Source organism: Podarcis vaucheri (assembly GCF_965113315.1).
Source record: "Podarcis vaucheri genome assembly, chromosome: 2".
Taxonomy (NCBI): domain Eukaryota; kingdom Metazoa; phylum Chordata; class Lepidosauria; order Squamata; family Lacertidae; genus Podarcis; species Podarcis vaucheri.
In genome coordinates this window covers 94971537-94989646 of record NC_138760.1, presented here as the reverse complement: position 1 = coordinate 94989646, position 18110 = coordinate 94971537, and the positions used below count along the sequence as shown (strand labels likewise).

The window sequence follows — 18110 nt, the reverse complement described above, 5'->3', positions numbered from 1 at the left end:
AAAGTCCCATATGGCTGCAGAATGTATGGACCTATATGGGAAGTGAAGCAAATTACTGGTCAGGAACAAAACGCATGGGGACGAGCAACTCATCCATAGAAGGCCAGAGCAAATGTACAGTATCCTAGCTTCTCACTGCTCTCATTAAAAACCGATCAGTTTCATTTGCAATGCAGTACTTTCATTCACCTGTCATGCTACAGTGAAGAATGACATTGTCAGGGGTTCAGGAGCAGAGGCGAGGGCAAGGGAGGAAACAGAGAGTGAGGGGGAGGAGGCAGAAGAAAAGATGAGTGATGACGACGACCCGAGATCTCCGAGTCTTTCCAGTGAATCAGAAGATTCACAAAAAGGAGCACCAGTGGCCAGGGCAAGGGGAGAGACTAGGGGGACACCCCAGGAAGATAGAGCCAGAGGGGACTCAGAGGGGAGCAGTTGGAAATCGGCGCCAAGCACACGGTGCAGGTCTGCACGGACCACAAGAATCTGGAGCACTGGCGCACGGCACAGTTCCTGAACCAGAGGCAGATACGTTGGGCTGAGTTCTTTGCGAACTTCGACTTCCGAATAGAGTATGTCCCGGGGGACACCAACATCATGGCGGACGCGCTCTCCCGTAAGCCACAGTATCTGGAGGACGCCATGCCAGCGGCCGCCATGCACATCTTCGCACCAACAGTGTGGGCGTGCGCTGCGGCGACAGTGGACCTGGAGGCGGTGCGACGAGCGTTGCAGAATGACTCCTTCGCGCAAGCAAAGATGGCAGAGATGCAAAGGGGCACGGCAGCGACCGATGGGTTCCAGCTGAGAGATGGATTGCTCATCCGTAAAGGGGCCATCTACGTGCCGGGAGACGAACTTCGCGCCAAGGTACTGCATCAGCTGCACGACGCGCCCACTGCCGGGCACTTTGGCAAGGAGAAGACGGTGGAATTAGTCGCCAGGGATTTCTGGTGGCCCGGAATGAGAGGGGAGGTCGCGGACTACGTGGCGAGGTGCGACACCTGCCAGAGGGCCAAACCAGTGCACAGACCGCCGGCCGGTCTGTTGGAACCGCTGCACACTCCGGTCGAACCATGGGAGAGAGTCGCCCTGGATTTCGTCACGGATCTGCCCAGCTCGAGGGGCAAGACGGCCGTGCTGGTGGTGGTGGACTTGTTCTCCAAGATGGCACATTTCATCCCGTGTGCGAAGGTGGCCATGGCGGAACAAACCGCCAAACTGTTCATAGACCACGTGTTCAAGGTTCACGGTCTGCCACGGTCTATTCTGTCCGACCGCGGGCGGCAGTTCATCTCGAATTTCTGGCAGAAGCTGATGGGCTTCCTAAACGTCAAGATCAACCTGGCGTCGGCGAGACACCCGCAGACCAACGGGCAAGCGGAGCGGGTCAATGCCATCATGCAGCAGTACCTGAGATGCTATGCGAATCAACAGCCTGCGACGTGGGTGGATTACCTGCCGCTCGCCGAGTTCGCCTACAACAACACGAAGCACGTGTCCACGGGGGTCACGCCGTTCTTCGCCAACAACGGGAGGCACCCCAGAACCTTCCCGGGACTGGAAAGAATGGTGGAGGGGGAGCCGCAGACAGCAGATGCGTTCGCGTCGGAGTTGCAGGAGGTCCACGATCAGCTGCGGCGGCACCTGGAGCTGGCCAAACACGCATACAAGGTGCAGGCAGACAAACACAGAAGGGTTGGCGAAGAGATCCATGTGGGAGACTGGGTCTGGTTAGCAGCCCACGCAGTGCCGGCCAGGTCGTTGGCCAAGAAGAAACTAGGGCATAAGCAACTGGGGCCCTACCAAGTCGAAGAGCAGGTCAACCCGGTGGCTTTCAGGCTGGCGCTTCCGGAGGGTTCCAGGATGCATCCGGTGTTCCACAGATTGGTGCTCACTCCCTACAAGGCACCGCACAGGTTTCAGGAACCAGGAACGGCGCCGAGTCCGCTCCGAGAGGGAACCGGGCAACGGGGAGTGGCACAGGAGGTGCGCATCAACGAAGTCACGGAGATTTTGGACCCCAGATGGGGGGAAGAGGGGGTAGAATACCTTCTCGCTAAGGAGGGCACCCCGGCCAGTGCCAACAGCTGGGTGCCGGGCTACGCTTTAGACGAACCTCTGCTCAAGGAAGAGTTTCATGCCCTCTTCCCACATAGGCCAATGCCAGCGGACTTTTTCGACGACTGGCTTTTCACACCCATGCTTTCAGCCAGCACGTTCCGGGGGTTCGACTCGGATGAGGAACCGACACGAGACGCCAATTCCCCGGAGGGGTCGCCCTCGGGATCTGCTTCAGAGCCCTCGTATTGGTGGGATGATCGACCAGAGGAGCAGTGGCGCAGAAAGTGGCTGGAGGGTCCAGGACGAGCAACGCCTCCAGAAGGAAGCGAGGGAGAGACGGACATGGACGTTTTCGGGGACGACCAGGGTTTCGAGCACGGCGGCACAGAGATGGAAGCAGAGGTGACCGTCGTCGACGAGAGCAGGGAGGAAGAACCGGAAGACTTCAGATGGAGGCCCGCCACGGGAAGCGAACTGTACCCGACATTCGTCCCCTTGACACGGCAGCACCCAGCTCCCGCACCGGAAGGCGGGGAGGGGGGAAGAGGGGGCTTCGAGGGGGGGATGGATGTCAGGGGTTCAGGAGCAGAGGCGAGGGCAAGGGAGGAAACAGAGAGCGAGGGGGAGGAGGCAGAAGAAAAGATGAGTGATGACGACGACCCGAGATCTCCGAGTCTTTCCAGTGAATCAGAAGATTCACAAAAAGGAGCACCAGTGGCCAGGGCAAGGGGAGAGACTAGGGGGACACCCCAGGAAGATAGAGCCAGAGGGGACTCAGAGGGGAGCAGTTGGAAATCGGGACCAGCGTCACCGCCAGAGAGCAGGGATAAGGAAGGGCGCCAGGGATCAAGCGCTGGCAGCTCACAACAGGAGGGAGGGCACGAGTCAGGAGTGGCCACACCTCCATCGGGGAGCGAAGAGACGGTTAGACGGAAAGTGGAAGGTTGGGCGCGCGCGCCAAGTTCAAATGCACAGGAAGGTGGCGCAGTAGGCAGCCCGGAAAGGGAGCCAGGTCCTAAAGCCCGGCGCAAGGAGACAGAAGGGTCCGGGGGGTCAGCGTCAGAAGAATCCCGGAAGGAAGAGACCCCGGGGGGCAGAGGGACCCAGAGGAGAACTGTCAGGCGGAAAAGGTGGAGCAGGGCTAGGATATTAAGTTGGTGCACAAGGGGCGGAGACTCAGACGGAGCTTCGCCGATCTAAGCATAAGACGTAGGGTTGCACGCAGCAGCTTGAGGATGCAGACTGTAACTCAATAAAGACTTTTATTTAACGATCGCTGGCTAGCGTGATCCTCTGTGAGCTAGGATCTGGAAGCAACCCTGACAGACATGCATACATATTTTTTCCCCAAATGTTTCATTTGCATAATGCTGCTACAACATTTCACATTATACTAGTTAATACTAGTGTTTTGACATTTATAAAGCATCGAATGGGAGCCAAAAGAGGAATTGCTGGACTATCCAGTGTAGAAAAATTAGCCCTGAAATTAAATAAAGAATGAACCAGGTAGGATCAAATTATTCCCAAAATCAAAGTTTAAAAATAATTAAGAGCAGCCTGTTAAAATATATCCTAAACTCAATTTCATGAGGCAAGCTTTTCTAACTAGTTCAACATCCTGCTGCACTCCCAAAGGACATTTAGTTGCTAAATATGATGAGGAACAGACACACAACAGTCCTACATTGGGTCACTCAAGGGTATACCTGAAAGTAAAGTGGTACCTCTGGTTACGAACTTAATTCGTTCCAAAGGTCCATTTTTAACCTGAAACTGTTCTTAACCTGAGGTACCACTTTAGCTAATGGGGCCTCCTGCTGCCGCCGCCGCGCAATTTCCATTCTCATCCTGGGGCAAAGTTCTTAACCTGAGGTACTACTTCCAGGTTAGCGGAGTTTGCAACCCGAAGTGTTTGTAACCCAAAGCATTTGTAACCCAAGTTACCACTGTAACTTGAACTCTAAACCAGAGTCATAGTCAACATTATATTAAGCATAATTTGATACGAATACAAATCTAATGATTCCTTAAGACTTCTTATTGGACAAACTATCAGGTTGCTAGCTAACAGTTAAAATAAAAAAAGCATTGGTTCAGTTCAGACAAAATGTGAAACTGTGGCTTGGCACTATGTGAACCCCCACCCCGCTGCAGCTCCCATGCTCTGATTCAATTACATACTCTCTCTTTGGGATAAATCATAATTTTTTCCAGTATATCAAAACCTAGAAACCAGGGTTTCTGTTTCCCATCAAAACCAGGGTTGCATACTAGCTTCAAACTACAGATTGTGATCCTATTTGCAGGACAAATTTGCAGGAAAGATGTAACTAACTGAACCAGAGTATGCCTTCATGTTGACACCAATGCTATTATGCCAAATGTGGAAGGAAGAGTGGAGAGTTTTGCTTCCTAGTCATAGCTCCCTGCAATTCCATGATGAACTGCTCGCATTTTCTTTTCTTTTCTTTCTTTTCTTGGGTACATTAGTATAGGTAAACAATGATGGGGAAAAGGGAGAAAATGAGTATTTTAATACCAGTTCCATTTTTAATTTGTTCATTTCCTAAGAGGTAATTTCCTTTTTTAAAAAAAATGCAAATGAAATAATCGCTTTACTTACGATAATCTCTGTGAATTTCATCTATTTCTTTCTCCGTCTGTTTTTTTGTAAATGTCATACTCTGCAACAGTAGAACAAACATTACTTTTTAATGAAGGGTGAAGGATATACAGCCACACACCCCAAAATAATCAAGACACAATTATCTAAAAGGGAAGTTTTTATATTCTCCTCACACAACCCTCCCCTCCCCTGACAGCTGTAGTTTAGCACTCTTTCTATACACTCTCGATTGCATTTAACGTGTGCTAGTCTACCTAAAGGTAGATCCTTTTCTCTACAGGGTCAAAATCAAGGTACTAGCACTAGTGCATAAATCTTTAAATGGCTTGGGACCCAAGTACCTAAAAGAGCACCTTCCCCAATACCAACCATCTCACATCCTATAATTGGCAGGCGAGGCCTTGTTGGTGGTGCCATCACCAGAGGATGCCCAGTTGGTGCTGACTCATGATGGGGTCTTTTCAGTGGTGGTTCCCCAATTGTGGCTGGCCCTTCCTACTGAGGCGCGCCAGTCTCCATCATTATTAACTACATCTCATAGATGTGGAGAGTTGGAAGGGATCCCAAGAATCATCTAGTACAGTCCCCTGCAATACAGGGGGTACACATATGGTACATCCTCAGTTGTGGTTTTTCATCACATGAAGTGACACATGCTCATCTCTTGTCACTAAGCCTCAGTCAAAGTTTATCAACTTACGCCTCTTCTAGGTTTACTGGATTCCAGTTGTGTTCGAGCCTTCTCATTTTTTTCCAGCTCTCCTACAATTTCAGCAACTGTGGAAATAAACGATTGCCGTAAGCAGAAGCCTAACATCACGGGGGCGCCTCTTATATCAAGGCACAAAATGTTTCTGAGAGTATATTCTTTGTAAGAACTGAAACATGCTAGCCTGAAGTGAAAACACATTTTCACCTATAATGAAGCTTTTTCTAAGAGACGGGGAGTACGAGAGAATGGAGGAAGGTGCAGTTCACCTGCTTGTGAAAAGTAAGACCTGAATAGGGGAATAAAGACTGCATCCTTGTTGAAAGGGGTAGGAAACATCAGTAACCACATGCTAGCTGCCAGAAGGATCTCAGAATTAGGACAGATTTCTCATGCCATTCTGAGCAAGCTCTAAGAGGCTTCTCAGGAAAGCCTTGACTGTTACTGTATCTGAGTATTAGACAGTATTTTCAAAAGCAGCAATAGTTTCCTGATAAAGGAGATCACAGAGTGAAGGAGAAAGGTAAATGAAAGAGGAAAAAGGCAAGAGGTTCTTCTTTGTGACTGGCTGCGGTAACAGCCCCTGATTCTGCAACAGTAGCCCATCTCCTGCCCAACAAACACTGCTCGTTTTCTGCTCCTTGTGTTTCCTTCCCAGAATCTATCCACCCCAGACCTATAAGCAACAAAGACAAATCAAGGACTGGAAGACCTGAACAGAAGACTGTGCTAAGAGAGTTTTGAATGTCACTACAACAAGGTCCATAGATCTCCAAGTGACTGTTACATTTCTCATTTGTCAACTCCCAACTGCTGCTACTATTATTATTATTATTATTATTATTAATTTATTTATTATTATTGGATTTTGCAGGAATGACCAAAAAAGCAGAGTTACAGAGTTCTTATTTCTCTCTCTCTCTTTGGGGAACATCTTTGGTATAAGACAGCTTCTGGAATTCCTAATAGGCTATGAGCATTAATAGTCACTGCTGTCAGTACTAGCAGGCAAACATTTCTTCAGAGCTAACAGAGCTGAAGCCATATAAAAATAAATGTATACATGTGCCTGAACAACATATGTAGGTGGATAATGATTGAGTTTTCATGCATCAATATTTTCTACTATTCAACAGAACAGAACATCTCTAGTTAGAACTGAAATAAAAATTGTTGGCAGGGGGCGGAGGAGTCAGCATGCCCCGGTGAATGTTGTGTAGGGTTAGAGATTAAGAGCCTAGACTTGTAATCAAACTCCCAAGACAACAACTTTGGGCAAATCACTCTCCATTTTGGTAACCTTTTTTGTGAAACAGAAATACAATTGACCTATTTTACAGACCTGTGAGATCAAATGAACCAAGCATGGGAAAGAGGGTCCTTGGTAGCATTCATGCCTGTTAGTGCCACCAAGAATTATTTTATTTTATTGTTGTTGTTTTTAATTTCTGGTCTTTGAAATCCAAATGGCTGGCAAAAACAAAATAGCAGGACAATTTACAGCATGCTATAAAATGAGAGTTTTCTGGCATCACAAATGGATTGTATTTTTGCTTGCAATCAACATGTTTGTTGATTTTAAGTCTGTCCTGCGTAGAGATCATTAATTTAGAGCCTATGGATTTTTCTCATGGGAAAACGAAACTCAAACCGTACTTCCATCAGGAATCCGATACCTTCTTAAAGAAGCTGTTCTATAAATAGATATCTAAGAAATAAGCCCAACATGACTCAAACAGCTCCTGATTTATAGAAAAATCCAGACTAGATTGAGCAGTTTAGGGAGTGTGATAGGGCCTACAGATGTTGTTGGATTCCAACACTCCCCAGCCTTGGCCAACATGTCTAAAGATCAGAGGTGGTGGGAGCTGTAATGCAACATCTGGAGAGCCACAGTTTTGCCATTCCTGGACTACAGTCAGAAACCCATTGCTTCTAATGTAAATCACAATAGCCTGAGTTGTATGCAACACTAAAATATGTTTTAATGCTACATGGATGAGCTCACACATGCCTGTCTCCAATCTCTTCCTACAGTGTGGCTGCCAGGAAACTGGAAGTTTTTGCTTCAATTTTCAATTAACCCCAGTTAAGAGGTTTGTTCGAACCATAAACTGTGGCTAATCTTAACTATGGTTTCAGGCAATTGAGCAAAACCACCATCTGAAATTGGTTTGTTTCCCCAAACCATAATTACCACCCCATGGAAAAACTGTGACCAAAAGGAACCAGGCAAGTAAATGTAGGTGACTAAGAGAGAACATGGTAGATGCTTATAAAATTATGTATGATTTGGAAAAACCATATTCCGAGCCATATTGCATGCCACGCTTCTTGACGTTTTACTCGCGCCATTTTAAAAGTGTTGCCGGAAGATGAAACTTTGGGAAATTGTATTTTAAATGACCTAGAACATGTTAACTATATAAGAAAATGAAAAATGGGTCTGTGGTTTTCACTGAGTTACCCTAGTACATCCAGTCTGAAGGCATCATGCCTCTGAATACCAGTTGCCGGGGAACATGAGCGTGTGGGCAGGCACTGCACTTGTGTCCTGCTTGTGGACTTCCTGCCGGCATCTGATTGGCCACAGTGGGAAACAGAACACTGGAGAAGGGCCCTTGATGTGATCCAGCAGGGTTTCTCTAATGCTAACCACCATCATTCATTTTTCTGGGGAAAAACCAACTGTATTTCTCTAGTTCTTGCAGTGACAAAAGTCAAATAAAAACACTCAGAACAGACACTTCTGTTGTTGCCTACGACTACTGGAACCAGGGCAAACACGTTTTAAGAGGTAAGTTGTCATGTTTTCTTCCCCTAGACAGATATTTGTGCCCTCAAGTCGTATTTTCGAATTGTAACTCTAGAGGTCATTTTGACCTTTAGCGGAAAAGATTTCCTAGCTTTCTGTTAAAATGGGACAAGTAGAACTGAATCAGAGATTCCTCTCCTAAGTTCTATTCAGAGAGATTTTTTTTACTTTTAAAGTGTGTTGTGCAACTATGTGAGAATCGACATCATCATCATCATTATTTAGATTTTGTACATTTTACTTAGTGTGTTACAACAATTACGCTCAAGAAAATGGGGGGGGGGAATGCGAGCTCTGTAAAAGCCGTTGTCTCCTCAAAATGTATATATCAGATGTGAAAGGCCAGGGGAAAGAGGTGAGTATGTGTATTATACCTTGAATTTTATAATACACACAGGTCTCACATGACGCTTGGGTACCAATTTCTTGTATTTGGATAAGTTAATTTTCGTATAGCGAGTGTTTGGATAGTGTAGCCTGCGTGTATAGAGTTGATTGGCTAGAAGCAAACAATTTACAGCACCCATAGCTAAAATAGCGCAAGACAGAATGGGATGACCGCATGCATTGCCACCACCACCCTGGATGAACAAGGACATTCACCAACAATAATTAAGTCTCTAAGGCTGACTTCACTCTATAAACACACAAATAAGCTATTTGAAGTTGCATCCATGTAGCAGCTGTGCAGTGTGTGTGGAGGCCATAGAAATGAACTACCATCATACCACTGAGAATATTGCTGCCAGGGTTACAGGGGAATCCCAACGCCATGCAGAAAGCAACCACTGGACACAAATAGCTACCTTGCGCTGAGCTGACCTCATGCCAATGAAAATTCAAATGGCCTTTCAGCAGAGCGGTTGTTTCGTGCGAAAAGAGTCCAAGACCAAATATGTCCAAAGAGAAATCTGGAACAGGCATGCTTGAATGTTTTGTTCTCAAATAAATAAAATGGTAGGTAAACAAGCTGTCAGAAAGAGGCATACTTTATGAAAACGTTGGCAGTTTTCAAGGAAAACCATTATCAGCTTCCTACCTGATTTGGGATTTAAAGAATCACACTCTGAATTATACATGTGCACAAACTCCTGGTGCCTTTTAATAAGCTGTTGTTTCGTTCCCTGAGTGGACAGTCCAAGTTCTTTCAGCCGCCTTCTCAGATCACGATCAGACAGTAAACTGTACACCACTTTAGACAGTAGTTTTCTTTTTTGTCCAGAGCTGAAATAATTTTTAAAAATGGGAGGGAATCAATAAAGCTTTTCTGGTCAGGCACTTCAACAAATGTATATGTTTTTCCCTACATTATAGTTATTCAAAAAAAAAAAAGTGGGGAGACTCACACACAAATGCACTGCAATAAAAGATCAAATACGTTAGAGGACTTTCAGGTCAGCACAGATAGGTAGTGGTGGATAACAGCATTCCTGGTACTTTTCCTAAGCATCTCCACTTTTCATCCCTCTCAGTCAGGTATAGCATTCCTTTCCCAATACCAAATATTATTATCATCGTCATCATCATCAACATTATTTTTATTAAATACTGTTATAACCTGCTTCAGCTCCAAGGAGCTCAACGTTCTCTCCACTTTCTACTGTCAGAACAACCTTGTGATGTAAGCTAAGCTGAGGGAATCAGGAGTTTGATTAGATAAAATGTTAAAAAACTATCACATTACAGAATATGAAATGCCATGAGCCGAATACTTTGGGTCTCTCTTTCTGATATTATACAAGTATATTAATTTTTAATATAAATTGTTAATACAATGTGTTAATATGACCAAATTTATTCAAGTGCTAGTTAATGGAACTTGTTATTATTATTTCAAGTTTTTTATCCAACTTTTCTCTTAGATAATGAAAACCTCTTACAAAATATAAAACCAACAATAGGACCAACAGGTTAGAACATCAGTAATCAGAATTTAACACAGATAGCAGCATCAGTACATCGTGACTAAAATGCCATAACCCCAAAAGGCTTGCTCAAAGAACTATCTTTATTGCCCACCAGAAAATGATTACAGTGGTGCCTCGCAAGACGAAATTAATTCATTCCGCGAATTTTTTCGTCTAGCGAATTTTTCGTCTTGCGAAGCACGGTTTCCCATAGGAATGCATTGAAAATCAATTAATGCGTTCCTATGGTCAAAAAAAGTCCAAACAAAGCCAAATTTGGTACAACAAGAGTTTATTAAGTGCTCTTTAAAATCACACATATTGTAAAGAGCATTTCAAAATTCAAACCCAGATTTTTTTTAAAAAAACTGCAGAGTGGCCCAATGGTCACAGAAAATCATAAAAATGCAGAAAAAAACCACAAGCTTCCAGATTCTTGCAAACCCCTCCCCAACTGTTCCCCCAGCCACCCAGCACACAGAAATTCAAATCCAGAATTTTTTTAAAAAAACAGCAGAGTGGCCCAATGGTCACAGAAAATCATAAAAATGCAGGAAAAAAACACACAAACTTCCAGATTCTTGCAAACCCCTTCCCAACACCAAGTCCTTGAATTCCAAACACCCCAACCCAAATCCAAAACCGCCAAAAAAAGTTTTAAAAGCTTAACTTACCAAATGGCTGCAAAAGAAGTTTTGGAAAAGCTTCAAAAATCACCAAAGTCTTTAAAAACCTCAAAAAAGGCTACTATGTACACTGCGTTCTATGAGTTGCTCCTTGAAGTCAAGTCGCAACTGTATTAATGGTGTTAAGAAAAAGGAAACAAACTTGCAAGACGTTTTCGTCTTGCGAAGCAAGCCCATAGGGAAATTCGTCTTGCGAAGCAGCTCAAAAACGGAAAACCCTTTCGTCTAGCGAGTTTTCCGTCTGGCGAGGCATTCGTGTTGCGGGGCACCACTGTAGAGGTTAATCTAGGTCATGGGTAGGCAAACTAAGGCCCGGGCCCCAGATCCAGCCCAATCACCTTCTAAATCCGGCCCGTGGCCAGTCCAGGAATCAGCGTGTTTTTACGTGAGTTATGCGGCCTGCCTGGTGTTTTTACATGAGTAGAATATGCTTTTATTTAAAATTCATCTCTGGGTTATTTGTGATACATAGGAATTCGTTCATTTATTTATTTTTCAAAATATAGTCTGGCCCCCCACAAGGTCTGAGGGACAGTGGACCGGCCCCTGCTGAAAAAGTTTGCTGACCCCTGATCTAGGTGGCCTGCCTTGGGCAAGGGCATCCCACAACCTTGGCACGACTACAGCAAAGGCCCTGTCACTCATGCCTATCAGGTGCACCTCTGGTGAGGATAGAAAGCAAAGTCTCTGAAATTAGCTTCCATGTTCAAGTTGTATTCATATTAGACTCTTCAGCATACCACAGCAAAGATGCCATCAGCAACCATGAAGCCAAACTTCATCATCCGAATGCATACTTTCACCCCGCAACAAACAGTTTGGCAGCCTCAAGGGTTCCAACAACAGAGGGCCTTTGGAAGTGTGTTTTACTGGCAAGTCCTGAACACATCATATCGAAAAATGAAGTTAAATGTATTTGAAAGCCAGCTTTAATTTTAACTGCAGTTTTACTTGGAGCGTTTCTTTGTATTCTGTAATGCAGGTGGCGAGAAGATACACTTTCTGTACGGGAGGCAGTTCTTTAAGATGCTGGTAGGGAATGCAACTTCTCAGTGGGTAAAACTGCATTATATTACTCCCAACCATCATAACAGCATAAATCGCAAACAAAAGCTGCTGAAGAGGCTGACAGGTGAAGGCTACAGAACTCCTCCCTTATGAGCCTAGATTGAAGGATCAGCATCAGACTGGAAAAGGATGGAATCCACAGGGGTTTGTTCGGTCCCTGTGAAACTGCACACCCTGACTTCCAGGGCCACATAGTATTTTCAAGACCACCCGAGCCATTATTGAACCTCTATAACAGTGCAGCACATGCATTCCACTCCTTGAGAAGTCTCTTTAAGAACTGTATTCCCTGTGCAATCTAATTCTCACAAGCATGGTTCAAATGCAGACATCAACCTAAGCTATGGTTTGCGTTAAGCATGGTTTGAACTTCCAAACATGCCAGGTCTGGAGATGCTTGTCTACTCATTCTCCCTCTGCTCAGGGTGCCTTTCTCTGTGGTTCCGTGCGCCCAAGGCTTGGGAAATTGACCAATCAAAACTGTTTGACAAGTTAAGCATGTTTAAATAATGTTCAAGTGTGTGGTTTGTTTTTTTCAGAAAATGCACATTGCTTTTTTGAGAATTGGTTTTGGCTTGCAAACCAACTTCAAAACGTAATGTATGATTCTACCACGCTGGTTAAAGGGGGGGGGAGTTTCCTCTTTGAACCTTCCACATTTTCAAAACACATGTGGAGTGGGAGTTAGAAGCACACATGCTGGCCCTGCCCCAAAATCACTATTAAATTGAGCAGAAAGTCTGAAGAGGGAACCCATATATGTTCCCTCTTCAAGCCTTCCACCCCCCACACATGAAAGTTTGGAGGGTGAAGTTGGAAGGGACAGTCGCACGCCGCAACCCCCGCTCATTCTTTGAATGCATGAAGGCTAATGAAGGTTAGGTTTTCTTTGTCATGGTATAGCTTAATCTGCAAATGAGCCTATGAGGCAAAGAATCTTTGTTTAAAGAAAGAATGGGAACTGAGCTTTTTCAAGAGTCTGCACTGACCACCAGTTCCACACATCATTTTAAGCACAGAAAACAGAAAAAGGTTAGCATACTTGTATACAGTTACTAGGTTTCCCTTGTGAAACCCAGAATCATAATAACTGCCCCTCTGAAACGCTGCTTTAAAATATATGTTGGCCATTCTCCATGTGAAGCAAAAAAACCCAAAACCCACCCCAGATAATATTCCTTACAGGCAAGCTAAATGTCCTAACTGCCACTGTAAGGAAGTTGAACACATTGCCAAGGTCATGCTCAATAACTTTTAGTAGCTAAATCTTTTGAGACAAGAATCTTCTCAGAGGCTGTTTTAAACTGCATGACGCCTAGACAAAAATAAACCACATTACAGAAAACAGCCACATTTCTTAGAATTCCAGAGGGAAAGCGTGTTCCAGCCATATATAAATCTTTACATCTGCAAGTAATAACAAAAATCAAGAAACAGTCAAAAAGCTGTCAAAATAAAGATGCTAGCACCTGTTCAGAGTGCAACAGAGAGACCTCTGTGGAAATAAGATGACTTGCAAACATTTGTCATTGTCTTTCCATGGCAAAGTGCTAACACATGGTAAGCTTGTGGTATTTTGCATTCAGTATAACACTAAGAACTTTTAGTAATGAAAGCACACATTTGAACTAGAGAGAGCACAAGGGAAAGAATTTACTGAGCAAATACAGAAGTTTCAAAATCCCAGTGCATCATTTGCAAAACAAAATTAATGGCAGATTAGCCATGCTCATATTTCCTACTATTCCACTAAGAATTAGATCAAAGTTTGAAATCAGGGCTGGAGAAATGGCTCAATAAATTTATATCAGAACCGACAGCACAACTACTGCTCAGTGAGTGTGCAATGCAGCCCCTTCGTGTGATGTGGAAAAATAAGCCAGGAAATCTTTAACTATTAGTTTCTTGCTTCATGAAACCAGGACACTACAGTTAATGTCTTTAGAACAAGTTATGGTTTTAAGCAATCTTTAAACCATAGCTTCATATCCTGGCTTGTTTCCAAACCTGTCAGCCATAGTTTCCCAGTTCAAACAAAACAGGAAGCTATAGTTAATGGAAGACTTTGTAATCTGTTTGCTCACTCAAAGAAGCTGCGCACCGGCACCCGTTCCTATCTCGGCTGTTGAGCTTATCATCTAAACACAGCCATTGTGTCCCTATAGTTTGGATCACAAGTCAACATGAGCCCTATTTAGGCACTTTGTTCCAAACAGGTGAAGGGGACACATGGGGCTACCCCTCCTCATAATGAAATAAATTTGCTGGTCATGTTGTTGTTGTTGTTGTTGTTTATAGTCGTTTAATCATGTCCAACTCTTTGTAACCCCATGGACCAGAGCACGCCGGGCACTCCTGTTTTCCACTGCCTCCCGCAGTTTCGTCAAACTCATGTTAGTAGCTTCGAGAACACTGTCCAACCATCTCGTCCTCTATCGTCCCCTTCTCCTTGTGCCCTCCATCTTTCCCAACATCAGGGTCTTTTCCAGGGAGTCTACTCTTCTCATGAGGTGGCCAAAGTACTGGAGCCTCAGCTTCAGGATCTGTTGCTGGTCATACCTGGAGCCAAACCTTTATCTGCATTAGTTTGAAACTTAGGCCAAGAGTGAGTGACTGGCCCAAGGTCACCATGTATAGGGTTTCCAACATGAGGACAAGAACCCTGGTTAATCATCCCTAGGCTGAAAATGCTATGTGCACTGAAGGTCATCATGGGTTGACTGGCGACACACCTATAGCTCATTTGACACATTCAATACTCATGATACTGAAAGCCTGCATAGGCCTACCACTTTAGAAAGGACAGCACCCTGTTAACAATACTTCCTTTTCCAGTGTTCTAAATCACCATTATGCATTTGAGGGTGGCATGGAGAGAGGTATGTAGAGCTTTGCCATAGTTGTGGAGCTCATAACCACAGCTACAGTGCAACCTGCATGTGCACCCCATAGTAAATGGGTAAGCCAAACATTTCGAGGGTCAGCAAATTGGAACAAGTTGCAGGTGGTCATCCTCCCAGTGGGCCAGTGTGGTGCAGTGGTCACAGTGCCTGTCTAGGAGCCGGGGAACCAGGGTTCAAATCCCTACTCAGTCATGAAGCTCACTGGGTGACCTTGGGCCATTTGAATGTACACTGTGATCTTTGAGACACAATAGAAAACAAATAGTCTTTGTGTAACTGAGGCCTTAAAAAGCTGGAGTCTGCCTTACATAGTTATGAAGAACTCCTTAAAGAAAAAGGCAGTGTATATATCTTAAGCTTGTTAGACCCCATTGCATTCCCATCAAGCATGATATTCTGTTTCACTGGAAGTGAATTCTATATTCCTAAGTGGGAAAACAGACGATAATGAAGAGGCCCATCTCTGCAATCACACCTCTCTATTTCTAGTAGTCACAGATATAGTCAATGGGTACACGCAACTGCATTCCCTAACTAACTTGACTAATTTGGCACCAGCGCCTCTTGTACTCCACAAACTTATCTAATCCCTTCTTGTTTATTTATTATTTCTAACACATATGAATCACTGTCCTGCCACAGGCATTCAAAACAATTTGCGACAAATGCCACCAATAACGTTCCCTAGCAACAAGCTCAGGCTCCACAGGCAACTCACGCGTTTCATCTCTTGAAAAAAATAAAAAAATCTTTGACATCGTTCACCCTGTTTGTGCTATTGCTATTTCATACAGTAATGCAGAATAAACCATTCTACCCTATTCACAAATGAACTCCATTCATGATTCTTTTATTCAAGGTGATTGTAGGATTCTGTCATCTACACAAGACTTTATATATGATCTACTGGGATCAATTAGAGATGTTACTTTCCTACTAATGACATTAGTTTCCGACTAATGAAATCAACTAAGGCTGTCCTCTACCCACATTTGTATTGTGCAAATAATGTATCACACACTATGCTTCTTCTTGTTGTTGTTGTTGTTTTAAATGGTTAAACATAATCACTGCATTTAAACTTGTCCGTTCACTCACTATCCTGGCTTTGTGTGTGCCTTCATGAGAGAAAACAGGGAGAAGGGATTAAAATACATGGCTAGAATGCGTTTTTCTATGTCCAATGCAATGCAACAAGATCACCAATCTTTAAGAGCAAAAGCAAACTCACTGGTATGGCAATCATTAGTACATCATGGGTAAGCTTGTGGAACAATTAGAGGAAAACAGCCTAAGGAGAAGCTCACAGACTACTGAGATAGATTGGATGTAATCATAGTAAAAAAGAAGATGTGTGTCTGTACTTGATTGGATGTGATCAGAAGCTTGAAGGGCTTCTAACATAGCAAACAACTGGAATCCATAGCACCCTAACATCTTTTCTTCAAAATAAAGCTTTCTGGTTTGTTGTACTTGCTGAGCAAGTTTGTACATAATCAGTCTCCAAAGCATTCGAATTTTGTCAATCCATGGCTGTTTAGAAGACTATATGAGAATCTTCTATAGACTTTGCTGGTCTGCTTCATTAGGTCTTGATGCATGGACCCAGCATCATTAGATTCAGAAGCATGGCTTTAATAAGTTACCTGCAGTGATCTAATAATAATGATGTGCAGAAATTCCGGGAATTAATCAGGAATCACACTGCAGAACATCCACACTGTTGGATAGTTCCAAAGTGGGGAGCGGGGGAGGATGAATCAATCTGCCTATGCCTTTTCCAGTAAGTATAACTATAATTTGGATATAGCCAGTGAGGTCTTGCAAGGGTAGTGCTCCACCTACTGAGAATTTTGCACTGTGCCTCCTTCTTATTTGTGTTGATTGACAAGGTAGAGGAAGAGGTCCAGACATAACGCCAATCATCTTTCTTCCAAAGATTCAGCCATGCTATTTTTTATATGCCTGTACTCAGGCTGGGCTGTCATCCAAAAGTGGTACCTGAATGATATTATAAATAAACATAAACAATGCCTTTAGCTAACAATACAATACCGTCTATGAAGGATTCAAAGGAAGTCAGTGGGTGCTTGCTTTAAGTCTGGCTAAGAAAGTGACAAAGACCCAAATATTGATACAAAGGCAGCAAGACTGGTTCAGCTTGTTTCCAGACAACTGTGCAGGACAGATGTTCCCCTTTATTCAATAAATCCAATGACTTTGAATAAATTGAACACCCGGAGTTTTGTTGTTGATAGTAGCATTTTCCCCCATTTGAGTGGTGCTTATTAATATCATTTGTTCACAAGCAAACAAAAAAGCTTGGCACAATCTGGTACATAATGGCATCTCCTTGCAGCAAGCATGGGCAGCTGACTCAAGTATCTTACCTTCGGAGACTGTCTTTCTTCTCATCTCTTCTCAAGCAGCCATCAAGGTGTTTATTTATATGAAGTTCTTGAACAGGAACCCCGCAGACAGGGCACTCCACTGAAACATTTGAAAGCATTCATGTTAACATGGACATTCCTAAAGAATGCTTGCCAACTGAAGAAAACCATTTATTTTCATAAGGGAGGAGGGAAAGCATTGGTGTTTATGTGCAAAGCAAAATGCAGATTTTGGGGTGGAGGCGTTGCTAATATATGAACGCCATTTCGTTACCTGTTCCAAATGGAGCTTACTTCCACAAAAATACAAATATAGACCTCACCAGCCACTTTCTATATAGAAACATGTCTTTCCTCTAGCAAATTTAGGCTATTTAAGATTCACAATGGCACCAGCAATGCATCCTCGTCCAGATTTTCCCAAATATGATTGCATTTACCCCAAATGACACAGCCCAGTGGTCCAGGTCTGCAGAACATTTCCTGCCAGCCTGGAAAAAAATGGAAGCTCCGTTCTCCAGCAGAAAATTGAAGTCAAAAGTGCATATTAATTCACATCCTAAAATCCAAAGAATCACTTTCTCTTTAAAGCAGCATCAGAAGGAGCTATTTGAAGCAAAGCATCAGAAGACATGGAAAGAGATCGTTCTTCTCTTAATCACCACTTTCCTCTACAACTTCCTTAGACATACACACAACCACTTTGGATTCCAAACCCATATTCTCTGTGTTTGGAATCTTAATATTTCTGCCAGTGTGGAACAGGAATGTGGTCCATCACCAGCATGATTCTTAGGTGAAGACTTCAAAGTCCTACTAAAACCTGACCCACCTGACCCCAGCAGGGGACACAGCCTATTTTATTCAAAGCCATTGAACATTAGGTTACTCCCAAAGGTTGGATAGTGTTGTCTTGCGTGTACAAACATGGCCTCGCCA

General features: G+C 43.9%; 1 protein-coding gene across 2 annotated transcripts in view; it reads right to left on the bottom strand.

The window, feature by feature from the left end:
• RAD18 (RAD18 E3 ubiquitin protein ligase) overlaps positions 1 to 18110 on the bottom strand; it is a 115951-nt gene that overhangs the window by 68428 nt on the left and 29413 nt on the right. For both annotated transcript variants that reach the window (XM_082210175.1, XM_082210176.1), the window contains exons 6-9: positions 17172 to 17271; positions 9257 to 9441; positions 5394 to 5470; positions 4691 to 4751 (exon numbers count right to left, since the gene is read on the bottom strand). In XM_082210175.1, coding sequence (XP_082066301.1) covers positions 4691 to 4751; positions 5394 to 5470; positions 9257 to 9441; positions 17172 to 17271 — 423 coding nt within the window. The remainder of the gene's footprint in view (positions 1 to 4690; positions 4752 to 5393; positions 5471 to 9256; positions 9442 to 17171; positions 17272 to 18110) is intronic.